The 21,917-nt window shown below is 38.5% G+C and overlaps 1 protein-coding gene across 3 annotated transcripts in view; it reads left to right on the top strand.

The window, feature by feature from the left end:
- The window catches only part of lekr1 (Leucine-, glutamate- and lysine-rich protein 1), a 140,198-nt gene that overhangs the window by 87,527 nt on the left and 30,754 nt on the right, over window positions 1–21,917 (top strand). For all 3 annotated transcript variants that reach the window (XM_079374447.1, XM_079374446.1, XM_079374448.1), the window contains exons 10-12: window positions 13,952–14,045; window positions 15,643–15,807; window positions 17,393–17,659. In XM_079374447.1, coding sequence (XP_079230573.1) covers window positions 13,952–14,045; window positions 15,643–15,807; window positions 17,393–17,659 — 526 coding nt within the window. The remainder of the gene's footprint in view (window positions 1–13,951; window positions 14,046–15,642; window positions 15,808–17,392; window positions 17,660–21,917) is intronic.

Consider the following 21,917-nt stretch of genomic DNA (forward strand, 5'->3'; position numbering starts at 1 on the left):
ATATGTATATATATATATATAGATTTAAACTGTACTTAGTATGAAATAAATGTATTTTAAATATATAACTTTTTTAACAGGGACTGTGCTGTTTTTCCTTTTTTCTATCTTTTTAAAACCATGCATTTTTTTTAATTCCACTGCTCTGCATCTCATATTTTTACACTGAAAAAAAAGTGTTTTTCATTTCATTGCACTGCTTTTCAGTTGTTTTTGTATGTTAACCTGAACTAGACTGATGTTTTTGGCCATTGCACTTTTGCAGTGTCACGAACTTGGCACTAAATTCTAAAAACGTAACCCTCAAGTTTACAATGTTTCAGTATTTGAAGAAAAAAAAAAAAACTCATATCTAAGCCTTGCGTTTTTTTTTTTTTCTTCTCATTCCACTGCCTTCATCTTTCATTCTCTGTGAATGGCTCCTTAGAGTGGTTTAGGTCTCTAAACCCCTCTTCTTCTCAAAACTGTTTTCCATTTGATTCTTCTATTGTTCTTTTCCACCTATTCTTCAAGGTAATTGCATCTCAATTCACATCTGTACTCTCATTGATCAGTGCTTAATTTTATGAGTGGCCACCTGTGTCTTGAGTTTCTGTGTTTTTCTCTCTTTCATTGGGGTTTTGTTACGTCCCAGCAGTTTGTGTTTGGATGTCTGATGTTGTTTGTATACACGCCTCTGTCCCTGAGGGCTACCTGTCTGTTAGCAACCAACAGCACAGGCTTGTCTTCCTTTCGCTTACAGTGATAGGCTCACTCCTGTTTACACCTCAGCTGTTGCATGGACTAATTGTCTTGTTGCCTGCTTTTAGTGAATTTTCATGTTGATGTCCAGGCTTGTTATCTGATCACAAAAATCCATCTTCCTCTTTATAAGCCTATGTATTTCCAGTCTGAATACATTGTTGATCACTTATAATCATCTGTGAACTAAACACGAGCGTTGCTTGATCATGCAAAACCATGATTCTAGGGAGTTCTTGGTGATGAACTACTAGTGTATGTTTGGGGTGGTTTCTGTGGCATTACTTAAAGGTTGCAAGGATATTTCTAGGGTGTTCTGAGTGGTTGCTAGGGTATTGTTAGATTGTTACTAGGTTGCTGAGGTGTTCTTTGTATTTACTATTGTTTTTGGGGAGACAAATGACAAGAGACAAATGTTTGGCCTGCAGCTCTGTGCTGAAGTCAGATGTTTATGTCAGTGTAACACTACACCTATCATGTTGTTGGCATGAAACCACTAAATATTCTAATGCGGCATCATTGACAATGTGAACCATGTCTACACCGGACACAAGCAGGAAAAGCAAATAAAATGCAATGAGTCTTAGACGGTAAACTGATGCCCGTTTCTGACTCCATGTGTTTGCGCTACTTTCGGTTTTACGTGTCCAATGTAGAAAGCCGACAACAGGTTGCATCTGGTGTAGACAGTGCAAGTCTGAAAGCAAAAACATGGCAAGTGTGAAAAGAAAAGAAAAGAAAAGAAAAGAAAAGAAAAGAAAAGAAAAGAAAAGAAAAGAAAAGAAAAGAAAAGAAAAGAAAAAGTAGACACTGAAAATAGACAATTCATAAGTGAATGGACCGAACAATTTTGTGTTATTTTGCCTGAACACCACAATGTAAAGGCAACTGTTGTTTATGCAGACAGACCACGATGATCTGTAAAACTGCTAACATCAAGCATCATTCCAGTGCATTGAATAGCAAATTTAGATACAAAGATACTAATAATAGCCGGTGCACGAACACTTCCTCATAACATTGAGTTTGGTGGCTCTTGGTAATGTATTGTTATTTCTAGGTGGTTCCTAAGCTATTACTAGGGTGTTCAAAATGGCTGTTAGGTAGTTTTAGATGGTTTATTGTATGTTCTGGGTAATTGCTAGGGTTTTCCCTACCTAATTCTATGACGAAAACGTACCTGTGAGAACTTTTTACATACCAATAAATACATATCACTGCAGTTTCCAACAGAAATGAACACTAGATGTGGTAAAACAGCGAACACTTGTAATCGTTTTTGTACACAGTTATGATTAGTGCTCCATATGTTGCGGTTTTCCGGATATACCTGTAGCAAGCTTGCTGGCATGGAATTGGACTTAGAATGCGAAATCCTTGGGTACGAATCCCACAGGACAAAAAAAACCACTCTTTTAGCTCCACTCAGTGGACATTTCACATCGAATATGTCACGCTATGTATTTCGTATCTTGCTAAAATTTTCCCACAGGTACGTTTTTGTCATGAGATCAGGTTATTATCCAGGTCAGATATGGGCAAGAAAATGACTAGCCGGCTCATTGGTCACTGCTGAGAACAACTAGAACCTGTCACAGCAACTGTTCAATATCTTCAAACGTGTCTTTGCAATCATGACTATGTTTCATGAATGTTCCCTAGTTTTATTGTTGCAGCATGTGGTTTTCTCGATTCAGTTCACTCCTGCCTGACATTATTGTACGTATATTACAGTCTATTTCTAAGACTATTTCTCAGAAATGTTCCTTTAGTTGTCAAGTGGTCATCTGGTCAAGTGCTATTCAACACCTTTCATTTCAGCCTAAGGCTAACACTTGATTCTCTAAAAATGTAGTGGTCTAGTCATTGAGCAGTCAAACTGATTTTCAGACATGGGCTTTGTTAGGCAGGCTCATACTTGTGCTGCAGGTAAGAAGGGGTCAGAGGTCGCAGGTGTTTGAGTAATGAGATGGAAATGAGCATTTAAGCTGTCATCCTTTAAGGAACAAGGATGTCAGACTCAGCCCAAAAACAGAGCTTGATTAGATTGTTAAAGGCACGATGGGGAAATCCAGCTAATAATCACAAACATTAGCAGTAAAAAGCAAATCTAGATGTTGACAAGCATAATCATTATAGCTTTCCTTTTGATTGTAAGTAAACTGATGAAAAAAAAAAAACTTTACTCCATTTTTCAAGAGCAACACCAGCAGGTTTAAGAGGGAGGCATGTTTTTTTTAGTAGTATGAGGTAAATGTTTCTTAAAAAAAAAAGTCAATCAGAGGAGGGGACTGTACGTTCAAACAATGAATAAACACATTGCAGAACTGCAAAGACGTTTACAGAATGTCCTGAACGTCTGCTTGTACTGAGCGTGCTGTTTTACTTCAGAGGGACAAATGCTGAGCAAGCACACTAAAAGGCATGTGATTTGTATTCTCACACACACTCACAGTCATACAATAACAGCGTCCTGCAGTAACCACGCTTTGCCAATTATCCCAGTCCTGGCTCGTGCATTTCCATCGGCTAAAGCAGGAAAGATTCTGACCCCTGTTTTGCTCTACAGAGAACATTTTGTCCCCCAGCTCGCTAGAATCCTTTGCCCACCAAACAACTGCTGCTTCAGCCTTTGTATAAGCACTGAAAAATAAGAACAAACCCCTCTTTCATGCATCCGCCTGGATCACAATGACACTGTTGATGTTTTTTTTATAGACAGAGAGAGTGGGAGAGAGCAACACTTCACTGAGGGAGCTACTTTTGGTCTCCCACAAGCATGGCCCAGGGTCATACAACCACAGTCACTGAACCCCTGACACCCCCTTCACACCAGCCAGTTCAAAGACTGAAAAAGGATATGGGATCAGTAAAAAAAAATTATAATAATAAAGCAACTAAGGGGCAGTTAAGAGGCCTGTAATTGAAATTAAGCTGAAAGTATACCTAATTTCTGAAGCAAATACTAGAGTATGCATAGAGCCGAACATATAGCCTTACACTTCCTGAACCTTAGAGAACCACTATACTGATCTGGGCCGTATTCACAAAACATTTGATCTTACCACTAAGAGTTCTCCTAAATAGCAGTAAAAGTTTTTAGCTAAGAGTTTTCTCTTAAAACCTATTCACAAAGCTGCTGAGACAACCTTTTACTAAGGAATAGAAATAAGTCTTAAGCTAAGAGTAAGGGCAGGGCTGACCTCGTTGCTATGGATGATGTCAGCATGCTTACTAACTATGCACACAGTGATTGGCTGATAGTCTCTGTCAGAGATTTATTTAAATATTGTAACATTGACATTCAAATGTCACTAATTAAACAAGTATATGTTCAGCTAATTGTCAGGCTCTTACATGTGTGCTTCTCATAAACAATTAGCGGATATGCATATAAACAGCCTTTTAATTAACAGAGTAGAATAATCATGCCTTATAGTAAGACATGCAAACGTAAAAGAAAACCAAACTGGATGCAAGAACAGCTGTTACTTCTGGCCTAACTTGGTAATGAAAACAAGGATATTGTCACGAATCCGGTTCGTGGTCTTTTGTCCGACTGCCACAAGAGGTCATCTCTCCATCATATTGACTCTCACACCTCACAATACACTGGACTGCACTTCCCATCATTCATTGCACTAAGTACACACAGCTGTCTCAATCACACGCTCACACCTGAGAACCATCTCACAATCACACACCCTTTATAAACCATGGACTTCTTTTCACAGATCGCCGTGTATTGTTCTGCGTTTAGCACTCTCCAAGTGTTAGCTGCTTTACTGAGCCATTCTGTGTTTATGTTTAGCTCCGAGTATTGTTCTGCATTTATCACTGTCCTAGTGGTAGCTGCTTTACCGAGCCATTCTGTGTTTGTTTAGTTCCAGTATTGTCTAGCGTTTATTGCTCTCCTAGTGATAGATACATTATGGAGCCCTTCCATGTTTTCTAAGTCTTAGTTTAGTTTATTTTGTTTATAGCCTCGTTTCCTGATTCCTGCCCAGGTATCTTGGTATTAACCCTTGTCTCGCCGTTCGGACTCTGTTCATACCTCGTTTGGATTATTGCTCAGCTTATCGGACTACCCCTCTTTTCAAACCCTCTGGATATCGTTCGCCGATCATAGACCCACGCTTGCCCTAGGATTACTCTGTGTCTTGCCTATGCCATAATTGTTTGATGTTGTTCGACCCTGCCTGTGTCGACCACGTCTCTAAATAAAAGCCTTGCAAATGGATCCGCACGTCTCACCTCTCGTCGGCTCCGTAACAGATATTATCAAAGGAAAATTTGGAGTTGGGATAACCTTCAAAATAAAAAATAAAAAAGATTTGTGGGAAACGTGCAAATAAATGCAGCGTGTTTCTAAAATGTTTATGTTCCGAGGCAGATTGCTGACAACAGTAATTTTATCCCTGCTGAAAAACAAAAAAATAGAAACCATCACAAAATTTGTAATGGTTTTACTAGTTATAATGGGAATTGTATTGGTTTCAATGGAAACTGTAATGGTGCCACTTGATCTCTATTGGTAATTGGTCGTCTTCTATTGTTGGCTTGTTAAAACCACTAAATCCTAATGGAATATGTACAGGAAACCATTTTTTATTGGTTTTAATGGTTAAAAGTTGATGGTTTGTAATGTTTGTGATGGTATTTGTAGTGGAAACCATTAGAATATCTGTGATGGTTTGTATTGTTTTTTTATTTTTTTATTTTGTTGTTGTTTGTTTTGATTTTCAGCAGGGAGGATAGTATGTGTATTGGTTTTAATGACTTAAAGCTGCTGTTATGTAAGTCTTTAAATCTACTAAAGCATAAAAATACCATAATATGTTTGCAGATATTTAAGAGGTATTTAAGTTAACATACTTGTTTATCTTAAAAACAATGCTACAGTCAGTTATACTCCTTTGAAAATGTGCATTCCAGACCGGAATGTCGGTCTCTGTTTTGGTTTGGGAAGCCTTCCCACTGCCAGTTTACCCAATTGTAATTCGGCACCCCGGGTTGCCAGTTGGTGGAAAACACTGCATATTTCATTTCATTCATTGTCATGTGCGCTCACTCCTGTTTGTGTTGTTAATCTGGCAACCTGCGTATGCGGCAAGTCTGAGGAGGAGGGGCCGGGTGAAAAAAAACCCAATATTTTGAATTTGGACTGCAATACCTAGTTCAACCGCTAGGTCAATCCTACACACAGCACCTTTAAGAGTCCTCTTCACTACTCCTAATGTTTGACATATTTAGGGGCTAGTTCAGCGGTAAAACGCTTTGTGAAATACTCTTAGAGCAAAAATTCAGGAGCCCTAAATTTAGAATTGACACGCCAATTATTTCTACGATTTTCTCCTAAATCGGCAATTTATGAGCTACTTTTAGCCTTAAGATGTTTTGTAAATAGGGGCCCAGGTGGTTCAGTATGGCAAGGGAATAGGGGTGGGATTTAGGGATCTATTTATGATTTTAATATATAATCATACACCCTGAATATGCTATTTACAATGTACTACAATATGCCAGTGTGCAAACAGTATTTATAGCATAAGTGTTAACAGCATCTACAACACTCTTAAAACTTAGTGTGAATAGCATCTAACTGCTATTCACATTTAGTGCAAAGAAAATACTGATGTTTTTAGTTAGTGTAAATACCACGTAATGCTATTTGTACTAGTGCAAATAGCCTCTGCCATACTTTTTCTCTTTTTTTATTTTAAATTTTATTGAATTTATCAAAAAGTGACATTAAAGACTTTCATATTGTTACAAAAGATTTCAAAAATCCTGAACAAAATGCATAATTTTCTACAAAAATATTAAGCAGATTAACTGTTTTCAGAATCCTGAAAAAAGCATATTTTTGAAAAAAAAAAGCATATTTTTCACAAAAACTGTTTTCAACATTGATGATAATGGCTGCTGAAAAAAGTATTTGCCATCACAGGAATTTGTTTTTAAATATATTAAAATAGAAAACTTTTTTTTTGCCTATAATAATATTTCATAAATTATATAAAATATTAAAATTTCGTAAACTATTTAAAATTTTTTTTACTGTATTTTTGTCAAATAAGCACACTCTTGGCAAGCATAAGAGACATTTTGAAAAAAATAAATAACACAATTGAATGGGAGAGTAGTCTGTTTACTCCTGATACTGATGTTTGTCTCAGATGATCACAAGCAGACTGTGATAAATGGTGGTGTAAATGGGACCCAAAATATTTTGTAATCAGAACACTCAAATCAAATTCAGAATTAGTCAGAAATACATATGATCAAATTTTATTTCTTTTCATTTTAAGGTTATACATTTTAAGATTATTACTGAATGTTTACAGTATGTCAGTCAGGAGACTAGTTATTTATTATCATTCAGATCAATATACACTATGCATAAAATTTAGAAAACAGCTTGTATGTAATTGTCATTGACAGGCCTCATTTGTCACTGCATTTATTGGCTGCAGGGAATGGCTGTCATTAATTGGCAAATAAATGAATGCCATTAACAACAGACTCATTTTGACTGACACAAATATAATTTGGAAATCTTCTTCTGATGGAGAATATGAGGCAAAAGAAAAGATAGAGGGAGATGAGTGAAGGTGGAATGATTTAGAAAGACATAATGAAGAGATGGTGTACAGTGTGTGTGTTGACACTGAGTCTAATCTTAAACAGTATGTCTGAGTGAAATGACCCAAGGTTGTCTGGAGATACAGACAGACACATAAATGTTGGACTTGAAATAATGTGTAAAACTCATGCATTACCTTCCGCACAGACAGGCAGATATTTTTCAGTGAAAACTAATAAAGATAAACAGAAGTGCTTAGATAGACAAATTGAAAAATAAATGTAGAAAATAGAGTAGTTGTTCTACATTTTCTACATCTTAGTAAAATTAAGTAATTTAAGACATTGTTATAAAAAGTAATTGTTGCAATTGTTATTTTATTTAGTTTAGTTATTTAATTTAGTGTTTTTTTTTACTTTGTCAGTGTTCTGTAATTTGATATATTACAATAATAATGAGCATGCACAGTATAGTTACCTTGGGTTTACCCTTTTTAGCTTCTTTTCCATCAACTGTTAAATATTTACAATATGTATGGTGCATACAAATTTTGTATGAGTTTTCGCATTGGTCTGAACAAAAATTTCAAACAGCCATTCAAATTTTCATATTTGCCATGGAAAACAAAACAAACAAACAAACAAAACAAATATTAATCTGGACTAAACCATGCCAGTCTAGAAAAGCTAGATTGGTGGAAAATGTTTTGATTCTTTTTTTATTGTTCTTTTCATAACTATGCCACATTTTTATCCTGTCATTTAATATTTTTTATCCCCCATTCAGTCTCATGCCTGTGAGCGGTTACACATTTAGTATCTGTGACCTCAACCTCAAAGCTGTGTTGAAAATTCTAGACTTCTCTCAGAACTTTTTTGGCATGTGTTTATATTCGCCTCCCCTCCAACTTCTTCCATTTTCAGAGCATTTGTTTTCTATCTGCCACTCTGATATTTTGCCATTGATTTGATTACACAAGTTCAGTGAAGTGTGGACATTCCAGACTGGGCGTATTTAACACTTGTATTTCTGAGAGCTACTTCCTGCAGACATCCCCATTATAGGCCAACTCTCTCAAGACCCATCGCATAACTGCTGTCAGAAAGCTGCGTGTCTGTCGGTCCCCAACATATCTAACATTAATAGTATGCCGCCTCATGGCACGTAAACCCCTAGACTGTCAAGATGAAACGTTCTCTCTCTTTGGGTGAAAAAAAAAGAATACGTCTGGAATCTTTTGCTCGCTCACTCCATTTTCCTCTCTGTGTGACTTCCTCTCTCTCAGGGGAATTACAGCAACCTCCATTAACACACACTAGGATGTATCTAAGGTAATTTTAGCCTATTATGCTCATTTAAGGTCTGAAATGTTCTGAATATCTTATTCAAGAAACACTTTTTAACTAAGAAAGGTTAGGTCAGGATAGGTGGATGTAGGAATGTTGGTATGTGATGATCTGATTCAATCAGTCTGTTTGGACTTTGATGTTTCTCCTGAGCTGTTTGTTTGTTTTTGTGAGTGTCTCAGTCTTCACCAATCCGTGATTGGTCACAGTTTATGTCTCATGGGAGGAATGTTTGAGCCACAGAGGAATGTGCAGTAAAAATGGAATTTCTGCCAAGCGGTCTGTCTGTCTAGTCACCAGCGTTTTTTTAATATCCTAGCTGTCTGTCTCGGCTAATAGCAGAAGAGCTTTACAAAGGCTTTTGTTTAGATCTTGACAACAAGAAGTAGGTTTTTATGAGTCAAACCATAATCAAAGTTTAAAACTGATGACAGACAAGAAGAGAGAACAATCTTGGAAGGTTTGTCTGTTAACCATGTCTACTACCTGCATACTTATTAATTATTTAGAAAATATATATTTAAAACAAATACTTTTTTTCTCTTACATTTTATTCATACATACTGTTTTAAAGTTTGGGGTCAGTAAGTTTTTTAAAATGTTTTTGAAGAATTCTAAAAACAACCGTGCCAAAAACAACTGTGCTGCTTAAAATGTTTGTGGCAACTGTGATTTATTTTTTTGTTTATTCAACCCAGTCTCACTCCCAACTCGTCACATATTGAAGCTTGGTCAGGACCGTTTTGGCGTCGCTTTTTGACGCTCAAGGTACCCCTTTAGCATCACTTTTCGACGTGTTCTCCATTGTTTTCAGTTGTTTGTCTTAATTTAATGGTTTGCATGCATTTGTAAAAAATATAAATAATTTTATATACATTTTTACTTTCATTGGAGCACCTAACCCCACTCCTGCCCCTAAACCTACCCACCTCTGAACAATATAAAACACACACAGGCAAATATAAGTGCAGTCACAGGTATTTATTGCAAAAACTGACCATAAGCAAGCAGTATAAAAACATTACAAACAAGTCGTGTTGCATTCCAACACAAGGTTTTAATCTCTGAAAATGATCCCGCTCCGTGAGGGGCGGACTTACCCATTAGGCAAAGGTAGGCGACTGCCTTGGGCCCCCAAAAGCCAAGGGCCCCCTAAAATGCTTTTCATATACGAGATACGCATTAAGTGCGGACATGCGAACGGTTTCTGTTTACAGTGTTTATTACCACGACAACCGTCTGCGGTTGCGTCTTCTTGTGTATTCTAGTAACAAATGAAAATAATATGCATCTGAAGCTGACTGCCGCTCGAGCGCGAGGTCTCTCTTTCCCAGCACGTGCACACACATCTTTCTGCGTCTGCTCTGTTCAGCGCGCGTCTGAAAGGAGCTGTGCTTTCAGTTAAAACACAGATATGTTGCTTCTCTAATTTTACATGCAAGTATAGCTGAAATCACAGCACAGCTATTGTCAACGAGACGCTGCATCCGAAAACACTTAGGGAACACCTTCAGCGTGACTGTGCTCTGAATCATCTGTACAATCAGTCCAATGGAAGGGTGAGGCGTCACGGGCGGGTGACGTCACGACCAGGAAGCTTTAAAAGCACGTGAGGTGGAGCCGGCTTCAGCTTCTAGGAATGAAGCAAGCGCTGGCAGGGATGCCGGAGGTATGGCCTCGAGACGCAGCGTCTCGTTCCCTTCGGGGAACCATGGTTACATGCGTAACCTGAGACGTTCCCCTCGAGCTGCATCCGAAAACGCTTAGGGAACGAGATACCCACGCCGCCAGACTGACAAGTCCCTGCCCAATGTGTACTAGGACGAGAGAACAGAAGAGTCCGGAGCGGCTTGCATGTCGAGGTCATAGAACCTTACAAAAGTGAGGGGCATGGACCACAGCGTTGCAGATGTCCTGCACAGACACACCTGCTAGGAAGGCCTTGGAGGCCGCCACACCTCGGGTTGAGTGAGCTCTGACTTCCATCGGTGAGGGGAGCTGAGAGGACTCATAGGCAATATTAATAGCATCCACTATCCACCTACTGAGGGACTGCTTAGTAGCAGGAAGACCCCTCTTAGGAGTACAATAGCACACTAGCAGTTGGTCCGCCTTTCTCCACAGGGCAGTTCTGTGGATGTACGTGCCCAGTGCTCGCACTGGACACATACAATTAAGCTTCTGCTGGTCGGGCTCCCTGAAGGGAGGAGGACAGAAAGCCTGAAGTACGACGGGCTGTGGCATCACAGAGGGAACTTTAGGTACATACCTAAAGGTACTCGGAGTTAGAAAAAAACTTTGGCCATACCGGGCGCAAAGTCAAGATAGGCAGGGGCCACTGAAAGGGCTTATAGATTACTTAATGGTGAGGAGTCTGTCAGATATCTCCTCAATGGGCTCAAAGGGAGCCTTGCAAAGAGCCTCTAGCACCACAGCCAGGTCCCACGTGGGGACACGTGAACGTACCGGCGGCCTCAGCGCACTGTGGAGGAAATGTGTAACTAGGGGGTGTCTACCCACTGACTAACCACTGACAGGAACGTGGTAGGCCGCAAGGGCCGCCACGTACACCTTAATGGTGGAGTGGGTTAACCCTGCGGAGAGACGGGCCTGCAGAAACTCCAGAACTGTACCAATCGGGCAGTTAACTGGATTGACCTGGCGGTCTCCGCACTATGAAGTGAAGAGTGTCCAGGGCGTACAGTTTCCTCGTAGAGGGAGCTCTGGATTGGAGGATGGTCTTGACAACCTCGGTTGAGAGACCGGAAGCTACGAGCTGTGCCCGCTCAGTGGCCACACCCACAGCTCCGGGCGAGGGTGGACAATAGTGCCCCCCGCCTGTGAGAGGAGATCTCTCCTGACGGGAATCTCCCATGCAGTGCGGTCGAGGAGAGAAATCAGGTCCGAGTAGTAGACTGACCTCGTCCTGGCGCACTCTCGCCAGAACTCCCGGGAGCAGAGCGATAGGGCGAAAAGCGTACAGACGAAGCCTTGGCCAAGTCTGCACCATAGCATCCAGTCCCAGAGGAGCTGGAGGAGTCAGAGAGAACCAGAGGGGATATTGAGCTGACTCTTTAGTCGCAAACAGGTCCACCTGAGCCTGTCCAAAAACTCTCCATATCTGCTTCACCACCTCGGGGTGAAGCATCCATTCCCCGGGCCTCGGCCCCTGTCTCGACAGAACGTCTGCTCTCACATTGAGATGCCCAGGAATGTGCACTGCTCTTAATGAGAGCAGTTTGTCCTGGGACCACACAAGGATCTAGTGCGCCAGCTTGTACAAGGGTCGCGACCGCAGACCTCCTTGGTGGTTTATGTACGAGACCACCGACGTGCTGTCGGTGCGCACCAACACGTGGTGATCTCTTAGGTCTTAGGTCTCCACAGACCGTGGGCAGGGTGGCCACTCATGACCGCACCCCAATCAGTGAGGGACGCGTCCGTATCTAGTGTTACACGGCGACAAGGAGCTCCCACACCGGGCCCTGGGACAAGAACCAAGTTTTCCTCCACATGTCTAAGGCACGTATGCAACGTCTCGTGACCTTGAATGTGTGGAGTGGGTTTCCCCTCGGGGAGAACCCCCTGGTCTCGAGCCACCACTGTAGGGGTCTCATGTACAGCAGGCCAAAAGTTATCATGTTGGACGCAGCTGCCATCAGACCCAGCAGTCTCTGAAACTGCTTGACAGTGAGTGACTGGCCCTCTTTCACTGTCTTGACTGCTGTGTTGTTTTCGGACGCAGCTCAAGTTCCTGAAGGGGAACACGATATGTCTTTAGCTAAGGAGAAATATCTGAGCACAGTGTGTGATGTTGTTGAGATCTCTTCTAAAGCTTTAAAGGAGACCATCGTGAGTGTGTTTAGAGTTTTTGTCTCAGAAGACAAGTTTGAGAAACAGGAGACTCAAGCAAAAGTTTTCATTCAATCTTAAAATAAGCTCATTTCTGTCTAGGAGAAATATTTGAAATGTTAAAGAGATCTCATTTATTTTATTTTTTCCTACCTCTGGTTAGCTTCAATGTAATTTATCTACACCATTTCAATCAAAGACAATACATGCATCGTAATATTTTAGACAGTGTTTTATTGCACAATGGTTTATTAACAGAGGAAACCATAACCTATATTTACATACATGCTAGAATGGGCTGTGCAGAACAAAGCAAAAAAAAAAAAAAAAAAAACACTGGTACACTAGTGTTACATTTGCTGAAAAAAAAAATAAACTAAACATAAACATCTTGCATACTAAACATCTTTCACAGGTAAGTCATTTTACAATGCTGGACATTGAAGATAAATTTAAACATTTAAACTAGTAACCCTTGATTGTTCAATTGTTTCCTGTCTCTCCTCCTACCGTCCTGACCATTAAAGGTGAAAAACCCAATTGCGATAAAATTGCAACATCTGAGCAGTAAAACATTTGTATAAGGGAGTCTTGCAAGAGACTACAGCAAGACAATAAAGAGATCTCCCATGTTTCTCACACGTTTCTCTCCCTTTGTCATTTTGGATTCCTTTCTTTCAGAACTTTCTCATGTCTCAGTTGTCTACTTTTATTTCTCCTAAGGATTTTTAGGAGTCTTGAGATTGCAGCAAGACAATAAAGAGATATTATTTGTTTCTTCCACCACATTCTCAGTTTCCTGACCTTAGGAAACCACTGAGCAATAAGTTGTTCCTATGGGATGTTTACTGTGAATGGTGGATTTGTTGTGAATGTCTTCAGCTAGGATTAGTAGTTCTTGTGAATTACTCATTACTGTCTGACTTCGTTGACCATGTTTCAGGGCCCCTTCTCATTTCCTTTGTAATTTCTCTTTAGCCCTGAGGCTGCAGACTGACTGATTAGTCATAGTTTTATATAAGAATGTTGTAGGACATGTGACAATTAACAAAAATAACAATTATGTTTCCATAACAACCGGATCATAAAATATTCTTGCTCATAAATGCATCAGTATATGTGTCACTGTGACTCTTTCTGCAGTTAAGACACCTTACAGTATGTGCCAATGGCCTAATATTTCTCCTCGGTGTTACCTGTAATATTGAACAGATCAATCATGTAGTGGTTTTAGAAAACTCATGTCCTGGCACGTATGAAAGCATGAGTCAAGCTTTTGATGATGCTTACGTTTTACATTACGTTTGATAATTTGCTCAATGACATTAAAGCATTCACTTATGCATTTACTGTATGTTATCCAATATGTTGAGTTGACTTATATAGTCTTCTGTTGGTGTATTTACTGTAGACTTTCTTTTCATAGGGAGGAGTTGAGGAGAGCTCATGTGGGAGAATTGGAGAGACTGGAGGAGAGCTTTAGAACAAGGCTAAATGCTGCAGAGGAGCAGAGTTCAAAGGTGAGGTCACAAAATACAAATAAAACCCTTTTAAATTGATGTGAGATGAAAATGCAAATTGTCTCTCATAATGATTCGATTTTTAATTGTTTTGATATTTTGTTATCTAATGCAATGGTTTTCATGGCTTTTTGGGCCAAATTTATTTAAATTCTATATACTGTATTCCCTTTGAAGACTGAAAAGTTTCTATTCAGTCCATAGTGTCGCTATCCCAGAGAACCAGCAGCACATTTTCTTTCTTTCCCTTCTGTCTGAAGTAGTTCTTTTTTTGTTTTTATTATTTGAAATACATTCATTTATATTTTTTGTGGGCTGAGGTCTGCCCTCAGCATGCTAGTATTAAGAGGAATGCCGTTTGATTTAGTGCAAATTACATTTAAGACCCGCCGGTTTCCTGCCGTTAACACAGACATGCATCCAAGTCTAGGTGGAAGTGGTCTCTTACTCTCAAACACACACAAACTCAAATGCTCTCTTCATCACACACACTAAGATGCTCTCTCTCTCTCACCACCACACACACACACACACACTGACACAAACCCTGCTGTGTTCTCTCGCACGCACTCTGTCTGCACTCTGGTCTCTATGAAAAACATGGTGGCCTTGGTCATGCCCGACTTAAAATACATGGCATGCCACCACCCCCTTCTTTGTTGTTTGTAATTGCTCTAACCATTTTATTCAACTGCTGACAGTTCAATATTTCACAATACACAGTTGGTGAAAAATCCCAGTCTTTGATATGACAGCATGCAGTCACAGAAAGACTGCGCAAACAGCTGTATTTGCTTTTTCCTACAACACAAGGCCTAAATTAACCAAAATGAAAAGAGATGAATGTATCTCATAGCCATTTTGTCCTGTTAGCTGTTTTGCTGTGTAATTTTTCAATGACAAATTAACATTGTTTTGCAAGAATTAATTCAACGTGAATAGCGCCAAGTGTGATGCAAGTGTGCAGGTGTTCAGGGGATTTGCATGGGGCTTCCTATTTTGTTATGAATTATGATGTCCTTTTTTATTTTTATTGTTCTTCTTTTGTGACTATTTTCTATTTTACGGTATTATTTTAGTATTATTTATATATAATGTGTGTGTGTGTATATATATATATATATATATATATATATATATATATACACACACACACACACATATATAAAATTAGCTTTTTATATTTTAATTTTAGTTAAAGTTTTAGTAGTATGAGTATGCTTTAGTATTTCTATTTAGCTTTAATATACTGTTATTTCAGTTTAGTAGTAATTTTACTACCGATAACATTTCTAGTTGAAGGATTTTTTTAAGTTTAACTTTCATATTTTCAATATTTTTATTTTATTTCAGCATTATTTTATAAAAAAAAAATCTGTTTTTAATAGTTTTAGGTTTAGTTAACAGTAACCACTGTTCTTTTGTGTTATGTTTAAATTGTATTACATTTTCTGTAATGAATAAATTCAGTAGACTGAATGTCAGTTTATGGGTTAAGTGCACAAATAATAATCTGATTCTCGGTATATATATATTTTTTTTACTTTTACTTTATTTGACCTCAGCCCTTATCTAACCCATATTTGTGTGCATACAGATGGAGGCTTTTCTCCAGCAGAAACTGGCTGAGCAAGACAAACAGCTGAAACAGCAAGAGATGGAGTTCAGAAGAGAAGCTGACATTGAACTGGACATCCAAAGACAAAAAAACCAGGGGCTGATTAACAAATACCAAAGTGAAAAACAGCAACTAAAAAACAAGGTACAAATGACTGACCATGTGACATGTACGTGTCTTGATCCTGGACTGCTGTTCATCAGAGTAGTGAAGCAGTTTTGCTTTGAAATATTGCTAATATTTGAAAAACTTTTGCCCCGATCAGTGCATTATAACCAAACTGCAGAGAGTCATTTTGTTATGTGACAAGAAAAAAACTTGCTATAAAATATCACAATTAATGTGTCAAAGTCAGCAAGTCAGTTAGTTCTTGGGGTGTCAAATGGTACAACTCCAAGAAAGCTGCTTGCATATAAGAAAATGTGCATTTTTGCTTGGTTACACCATATTTAGAGTGAATAAATCAAACTTTTTGTTGAAAATGGCATAAATGTTTTTCATATGTAGCCAACATGAATACAAAGATTGACATCGCACGTAAATATCCTTATTTGGCCATTTGATCTCAACTAGGTGAGTTCAGATTTTCGTATAATCCAAATGTAAAGACAAACATGTTTGACTTTCTTGGAGGGCTCGAACATGAGACTCATTTCCCACTGGACTAATTAATAAACTCTCTGATGCATGAATTATTAAACCACAAAGAAAAATATATAGTATCTTCTTAGTTTCTATTTGCATTAAAACAGGAAGAATTATCAAAAGTCAGAGATAAGTTGTCATAAGTAGACATAATTACATTGAACCCCCCCCCCTCACACACAAACAATCATGGAGCCCCCTGTGTCTATTTCCTTGTCTCTCTCTGAGAGTGTTTGGTTTTTGGCTCACACCTCTCCTTTGTTCATGGCCATAAATGATGTCTGATTACTGTCTGTTCGGTGGAGCCTGATACCCAGTGTGTGCATCTGTGTGTGAGTTTGACCGGAGGAAGATTGGTGGAGGCAGGTCTACTGGTCCAGAAATGATGTTGAGAGGTTTTGTCTGCCTGCATGCCATAGATGAGGGGTTGCTGGGCATGTCCAAAATGGGGAGGAGATTTGGGAGCAAAGGGGTTCATGGCAAATTGATGTGATGCCAAAATATCTTTATCTACTCTATATATACACTAGGGGTCAAAAGTTGGAATAATTACAATTGTTTTGATGAAAAATACATTAAAACAGTAATATTGTGAAATATTATTACAATTTAAAATTGTCATGTATTCTATTTGAATATAATTAAAAATGTAATTTATTCCCTTGATGGCAAAACTATACCATTACTCCAGTCTTCAGTGTCAAATGATTCTTCGGAAATCATTCTAATACAGTGATTTTGTGTTAATTATCAATTATTATTTGCGCTATTGTTATTTGCTATTATTATACTAATAATATATTATTGGTATAATAATATTGGTGATTATTATTGGTGATATATATATATATATATATATATATATATATGACAGTTTTCAGTTTGAAAAGTTTATCAGAAGACACTAAAATTGTATTTATTTATTTTTTATTTTATTTTTTATGTTTTTTTACAGAAAGATGATTTAAAAAGGCAGGCAACTTCATTTAGTCATCTGTACAAATGTTTTTTTTTTTTTTGGTGTCTCTGTGTGCATGTTTTTCTTTCTTTTTTTGCATACCTCTCCTTCTCTCTTTTGCTCTAGATTCCTGCTCTCATTCATTCAGCCACGCAGGAGCTCCATGAGCAGTTGGCAGTGCTGCAAGAGCGCATTAAAGAGCAGGAGAAAGAGATGAAGCATGTTTGTGAGAGCGCCTCCCAGAGGCAGCATCAGCTCCTGGAAGAGCGGAGGACAGGAGAGGCACAGCTGCAGTCCGCCCTGCAGGAGCTGCAGCAGAAGACACAGGAGCTGAATCAGGCTCAGAGTAACATACTGCAGCTCAAAGAAGAGAGGGCTACCCTACAGGAAGAGGTGAGGCACATATTTCCCCATCTGTCCACTTATAAGTGGAAGTTTCAGAAGGGTTATTGACACATACTGTAAATGGGCCATAGCCTGTCAGTGTAGAAATGGATTTAACAGACTGCACATTTATACAATTTCTAAGCACTTAATAGGAAAAACTAGCTACTAGACATTCTCCCACATTTTTTTTTTCCTGTATATAGTCTTTAGTGTGGGTATACATTGACAAAGACATGCATTTCATTTCAACATCAAATCAGAGTTCAAATTTTATATTTTATATAATTTTAGAAAAATTATATGACGGGTTACCTGTAAAAGGGAAAACCTGTCACAGAAAGTAATATTTTACAATACATTTTGAAATGTTACTGTTAGTTGAATGTACACTGCCCTCCAAAACTTTGGAAACACCTCTGGCAAAGTGTGGTTTTGGACTATATCAGCATAAATCCTTATCATTTTCTGGTGCAAAAGCATTAAAGTAACTTGACATTATCATTGAAGACCAGCAAAAAATAATTTTCAAATATCAAAGTCAGACATGCCCCTTTGCCAGCTGTGATGCCTGGTTACTGGTTTAAACTTGGCCCAGGTTTTTAAAAGATTTTTGGGTCAGCACACCCTAATATTGTAGCCTCAACAAATGCTTTTGTAAAATTAGTACATTTTAGTTGATACTTGAAATGCATTGATACCTAATGCATTTATTACTGTTGACACACTGAATCTTGTAAAATGTTACCAAATGACCGCAAACGGAATGATTTGTATCAAGGAGGCAGAGTTCTACGTTCCTCTTGGTGCACATGAAAATATGTGTGAGTCTTGGATTTTTTAAATATTTAATTGTTGGGTATGATTGTGTGTTCCTGACATTGAGATATTAGGACTTTACTTGATAAACTAGGCTGCACTGAAATAATTGATTTTGTTGTATTGATCTGGTTTTAAATGGCATTTTACTGACCTCTAGAGGTGAAAAAGTTAAGTGCAAGAGCTCTGACAATTCAAATACTGCTTGCACAAAGCAGACAATTGGTAATGAAAGCTAATAATAAAGGGTCATACTAACAAAACCATGACAGGTGTCCATTACTGCTGTGCTGAGACGGATGATAAACCTGCCATTTATATTACGTGCAAAAATTAAGCAAGCAAAGGTTCAGACAGACAGTTTAGTAGCTCACTACTAAAGCATTCAGAGGTGAGACATCAACAATCGTGACCAACATCAGGATTCATATTAACAACTGAAATGACTGGCACACAGACCTTACCCAGGTCAAAGAAGAGAACAAGAATAAATATCCAGAACTAAAATAAGAAACAGCAGAGGTGACATGTGCCTGCGTGAGAGTGTGGGAGAGATGAGTGAATCATTCTAGTGAGAGAGTGAGTATTTGAGGCAGTACTCTGTTGAAACGCATGCCTGTGTCTCCAGGGGGCAGTCTATGGTTTCAGTCACGACACTCTTGCCAGTTCTCTCTCTCATATTCTCCTACTCCAAACGCCCTTTCATCCGCCCCCCAGGGTCGGCCATCCACCCCCGCCCTCCTCGGCCTGCCCCTCTCTCTCTCTCTCTTCCATGTCTCGCCAGTTCATCTAGTTCAATGTGCTGTGACGTGAATTTCACAGCTGACATATTCTTTTATGCCGGCCCCAGAGCGCAGCGTCTCTCCCGCTCTCATCTCCCTCCCCACTTTCAAAGCAAATGGCTTTCTTTTGTGGGAAAGATTTCGCTGCATTTTAAGAATCCATTAAAGCTATCTACGATCTGACTGTGATATAAAATCGATACCTAAGGGCATTTAACGCTTCACCTTTCATAAGAAGCACCTTCTTGATGTTCTTTTCCCTTCCTCCCCCTCTTGCACTCTCTTTTTCTCTCGGCCTTTTCATCTTGTCTTTGAACTGTGCCTGCTCTCTTCAGAGACATGTGAGATATTTTCAGACTGCGGTTGATATTTATGAGGATTTATGAGGTTGCAGGTTCAAGAGCAAGTGTGAAGGACTATAGCTCTCTTCCTAAATTAAATGTGCTGCCTACCTAGACAGTATTTTAAGACATCATAGATGCAGTCTTGACGCAAAAGCTGGTCTAAAATGCTCCCTTCAAAGAGACCTTATTTGTGTTAAATATAAAGGCAGTATCATTTTTTATCCTTAGCAAACAAGCTAATCCTAGTGATGAGAGAAACGATTTATTCAAGATGGCAGATGTGTCTTAAAGTGTCCCTATTATGGATTTTTGAAAATTATGCATAATGCAGTGTGTAACAGCTCTAAGTGCATGAAAACATCCTGCAAAGTTTTAAATCTGAAAGTGCACCACGTATAAAGTTATTGTCTCTCGAAAGAAAGAGTCGACTCTGAATCATTGAATAGAGTCGTTTTTATAACGAATCCCAAGCCATTTCATGTCGAGGTCAACATGAAATATTAGCATATTGCCCGCCCACTTATTAGTTTTTTAGTGTTGGTCTGAATGAAAATGCTAATTTATTCTTTGCCACTAGGTGCCGCTTTTGGAGCGGTAAAAACAGCTATACACAAAGCAGCACTGTGCTCACAATCACTGCTTTATCAGGCATTACAGTCATGATGAAATGGAAATTAAATCAACCAATCGGACCAATCACCGCAGATTAGCGTCACGCAAAGGAGGGGTTTGGAAAAATGAATCGCTGAGCGAATCGTTTGGGAGTCGTTGAGCAAATGAAGTAAAAATAAATGCATATTATAAGACAATGAAATAGTTTTTTGACCTTGCATGCATGTCAACCTGTTGTTGGGGACTTCCAAACCAAAATATGAACCTTTCATAACCCATAATAGGGGCACTTTAAGAAATGTGATTAAAATTAGATTAGATTTCTTTTGTTGCCCAAAACCTTCAATACAAATAATTGTTTGGGGAGGGTGAATTAAATTGATCAAAGTGATAGTAAAGGCATTTATAATGATACAAAATATTTATATTTTAAATAATTATTTAATTAAATAATTTATCAGAGAATCCTCAAAGTATTGTATAACAAAAACAAAAATGTTTCCATTATTGATAATAATCCGCTTGTTAAGTAGTGACGTAAGGAATTCTGTTTCCGGGTCCAAGATAATGGAGTTATCTGCAAATTAACTCTTCATATACTGTCTTTATGTTGTTTCTACATCAATTTGAAGATTGAATGTAAAATTATTGCAATATAAAAGTATAGGCCTATTATAAAACTTTAATGTTTAATGTTCAGAAAATATGCGATTAATTAGTTTTTTTTTTTTTTATTGACCACACACTCACACACACACATTGTGTGTGTATCTGTGTTTGTATAATTAGACAATGTTTGTATCCCTCACGCTTCATTCCTTTGGCAAAATAAACACTAAGCTGTTATCATAATTATCATAATAATTGTAACAGCAGTAACACTGGCATTTGTGGTTTCTAACAGAGTTTCTACCTAACAACTGGGTTACACTGAATATTTATTTTGTATTGTATACACTACCATTCAAAGGTTTGAGGTTGATAATATTTCTTGTTTTAATATTCTTTTAATAGTTTCAGATTCACCAGGGTTCTATTTGTTCGCTAAAAATGCAGTAAAAATTAATATTGTGATTTTTTTTTTTTAAGTGGTCATTCCATGAGAAATCAAATTTACCTTTGGCATATCAGAGGACTTTGTACCATTAAAACATCCTGCAATTTTCCTAACTTAAATCAACCTCCTCATTATAAACAAATTATTCATTTAATCAAGCTCCAAAAACGGCTTGTTTGGCTCTGAGGTGTAAGAAGATGTCACCCAGGCACAAACATTTGCATAAACACTGTGTCCAGAGCAAGACATAGACGAAGAGCCTTGTTCTCACCGTAGAGCCTGCCCACTGGTGTTCAGTTGTGTAACGGCTGACACTTGATTATGCTGCATGCATGAGTGTCATGTCACATTTGCCTTTTGCCTTTTAGATAAATTCGAGGCACATATAGCTTAGTCCTGTTAATCAGCACTCACCTACACACCAAGAGAAACACAACTGGAAAGAGAGGGAGGGCTTCACTTCTGTGACTCTCTGCCTGTCTGTGATTTGTATGTGCCGATCAGTGTGTGCTACAGTACCCTGCTGCTGTGCTGCACGCCTGCATGGAGACGCGGAGGGGAGAAAGGCATCAGAACTCGACAGAGTCTCAACATTTCCCAACCCGACCTGATATGTTGATTTTTTTATTTGTTTGACAGGGAAAGCTGTGCGC

Source organism: Barbus barbus (genome assembly GCF_936440315.1).
Source record: "Barbus barbus genome assembly, chromosome: 23".
Classification (NCBI taxonomy): domain Eukaryota; kingdom Metazoa; phylum Chordata; class Actinopteri; order Cypriniformes; family Cyprinidae; genus Barbus; species Barbus barbus.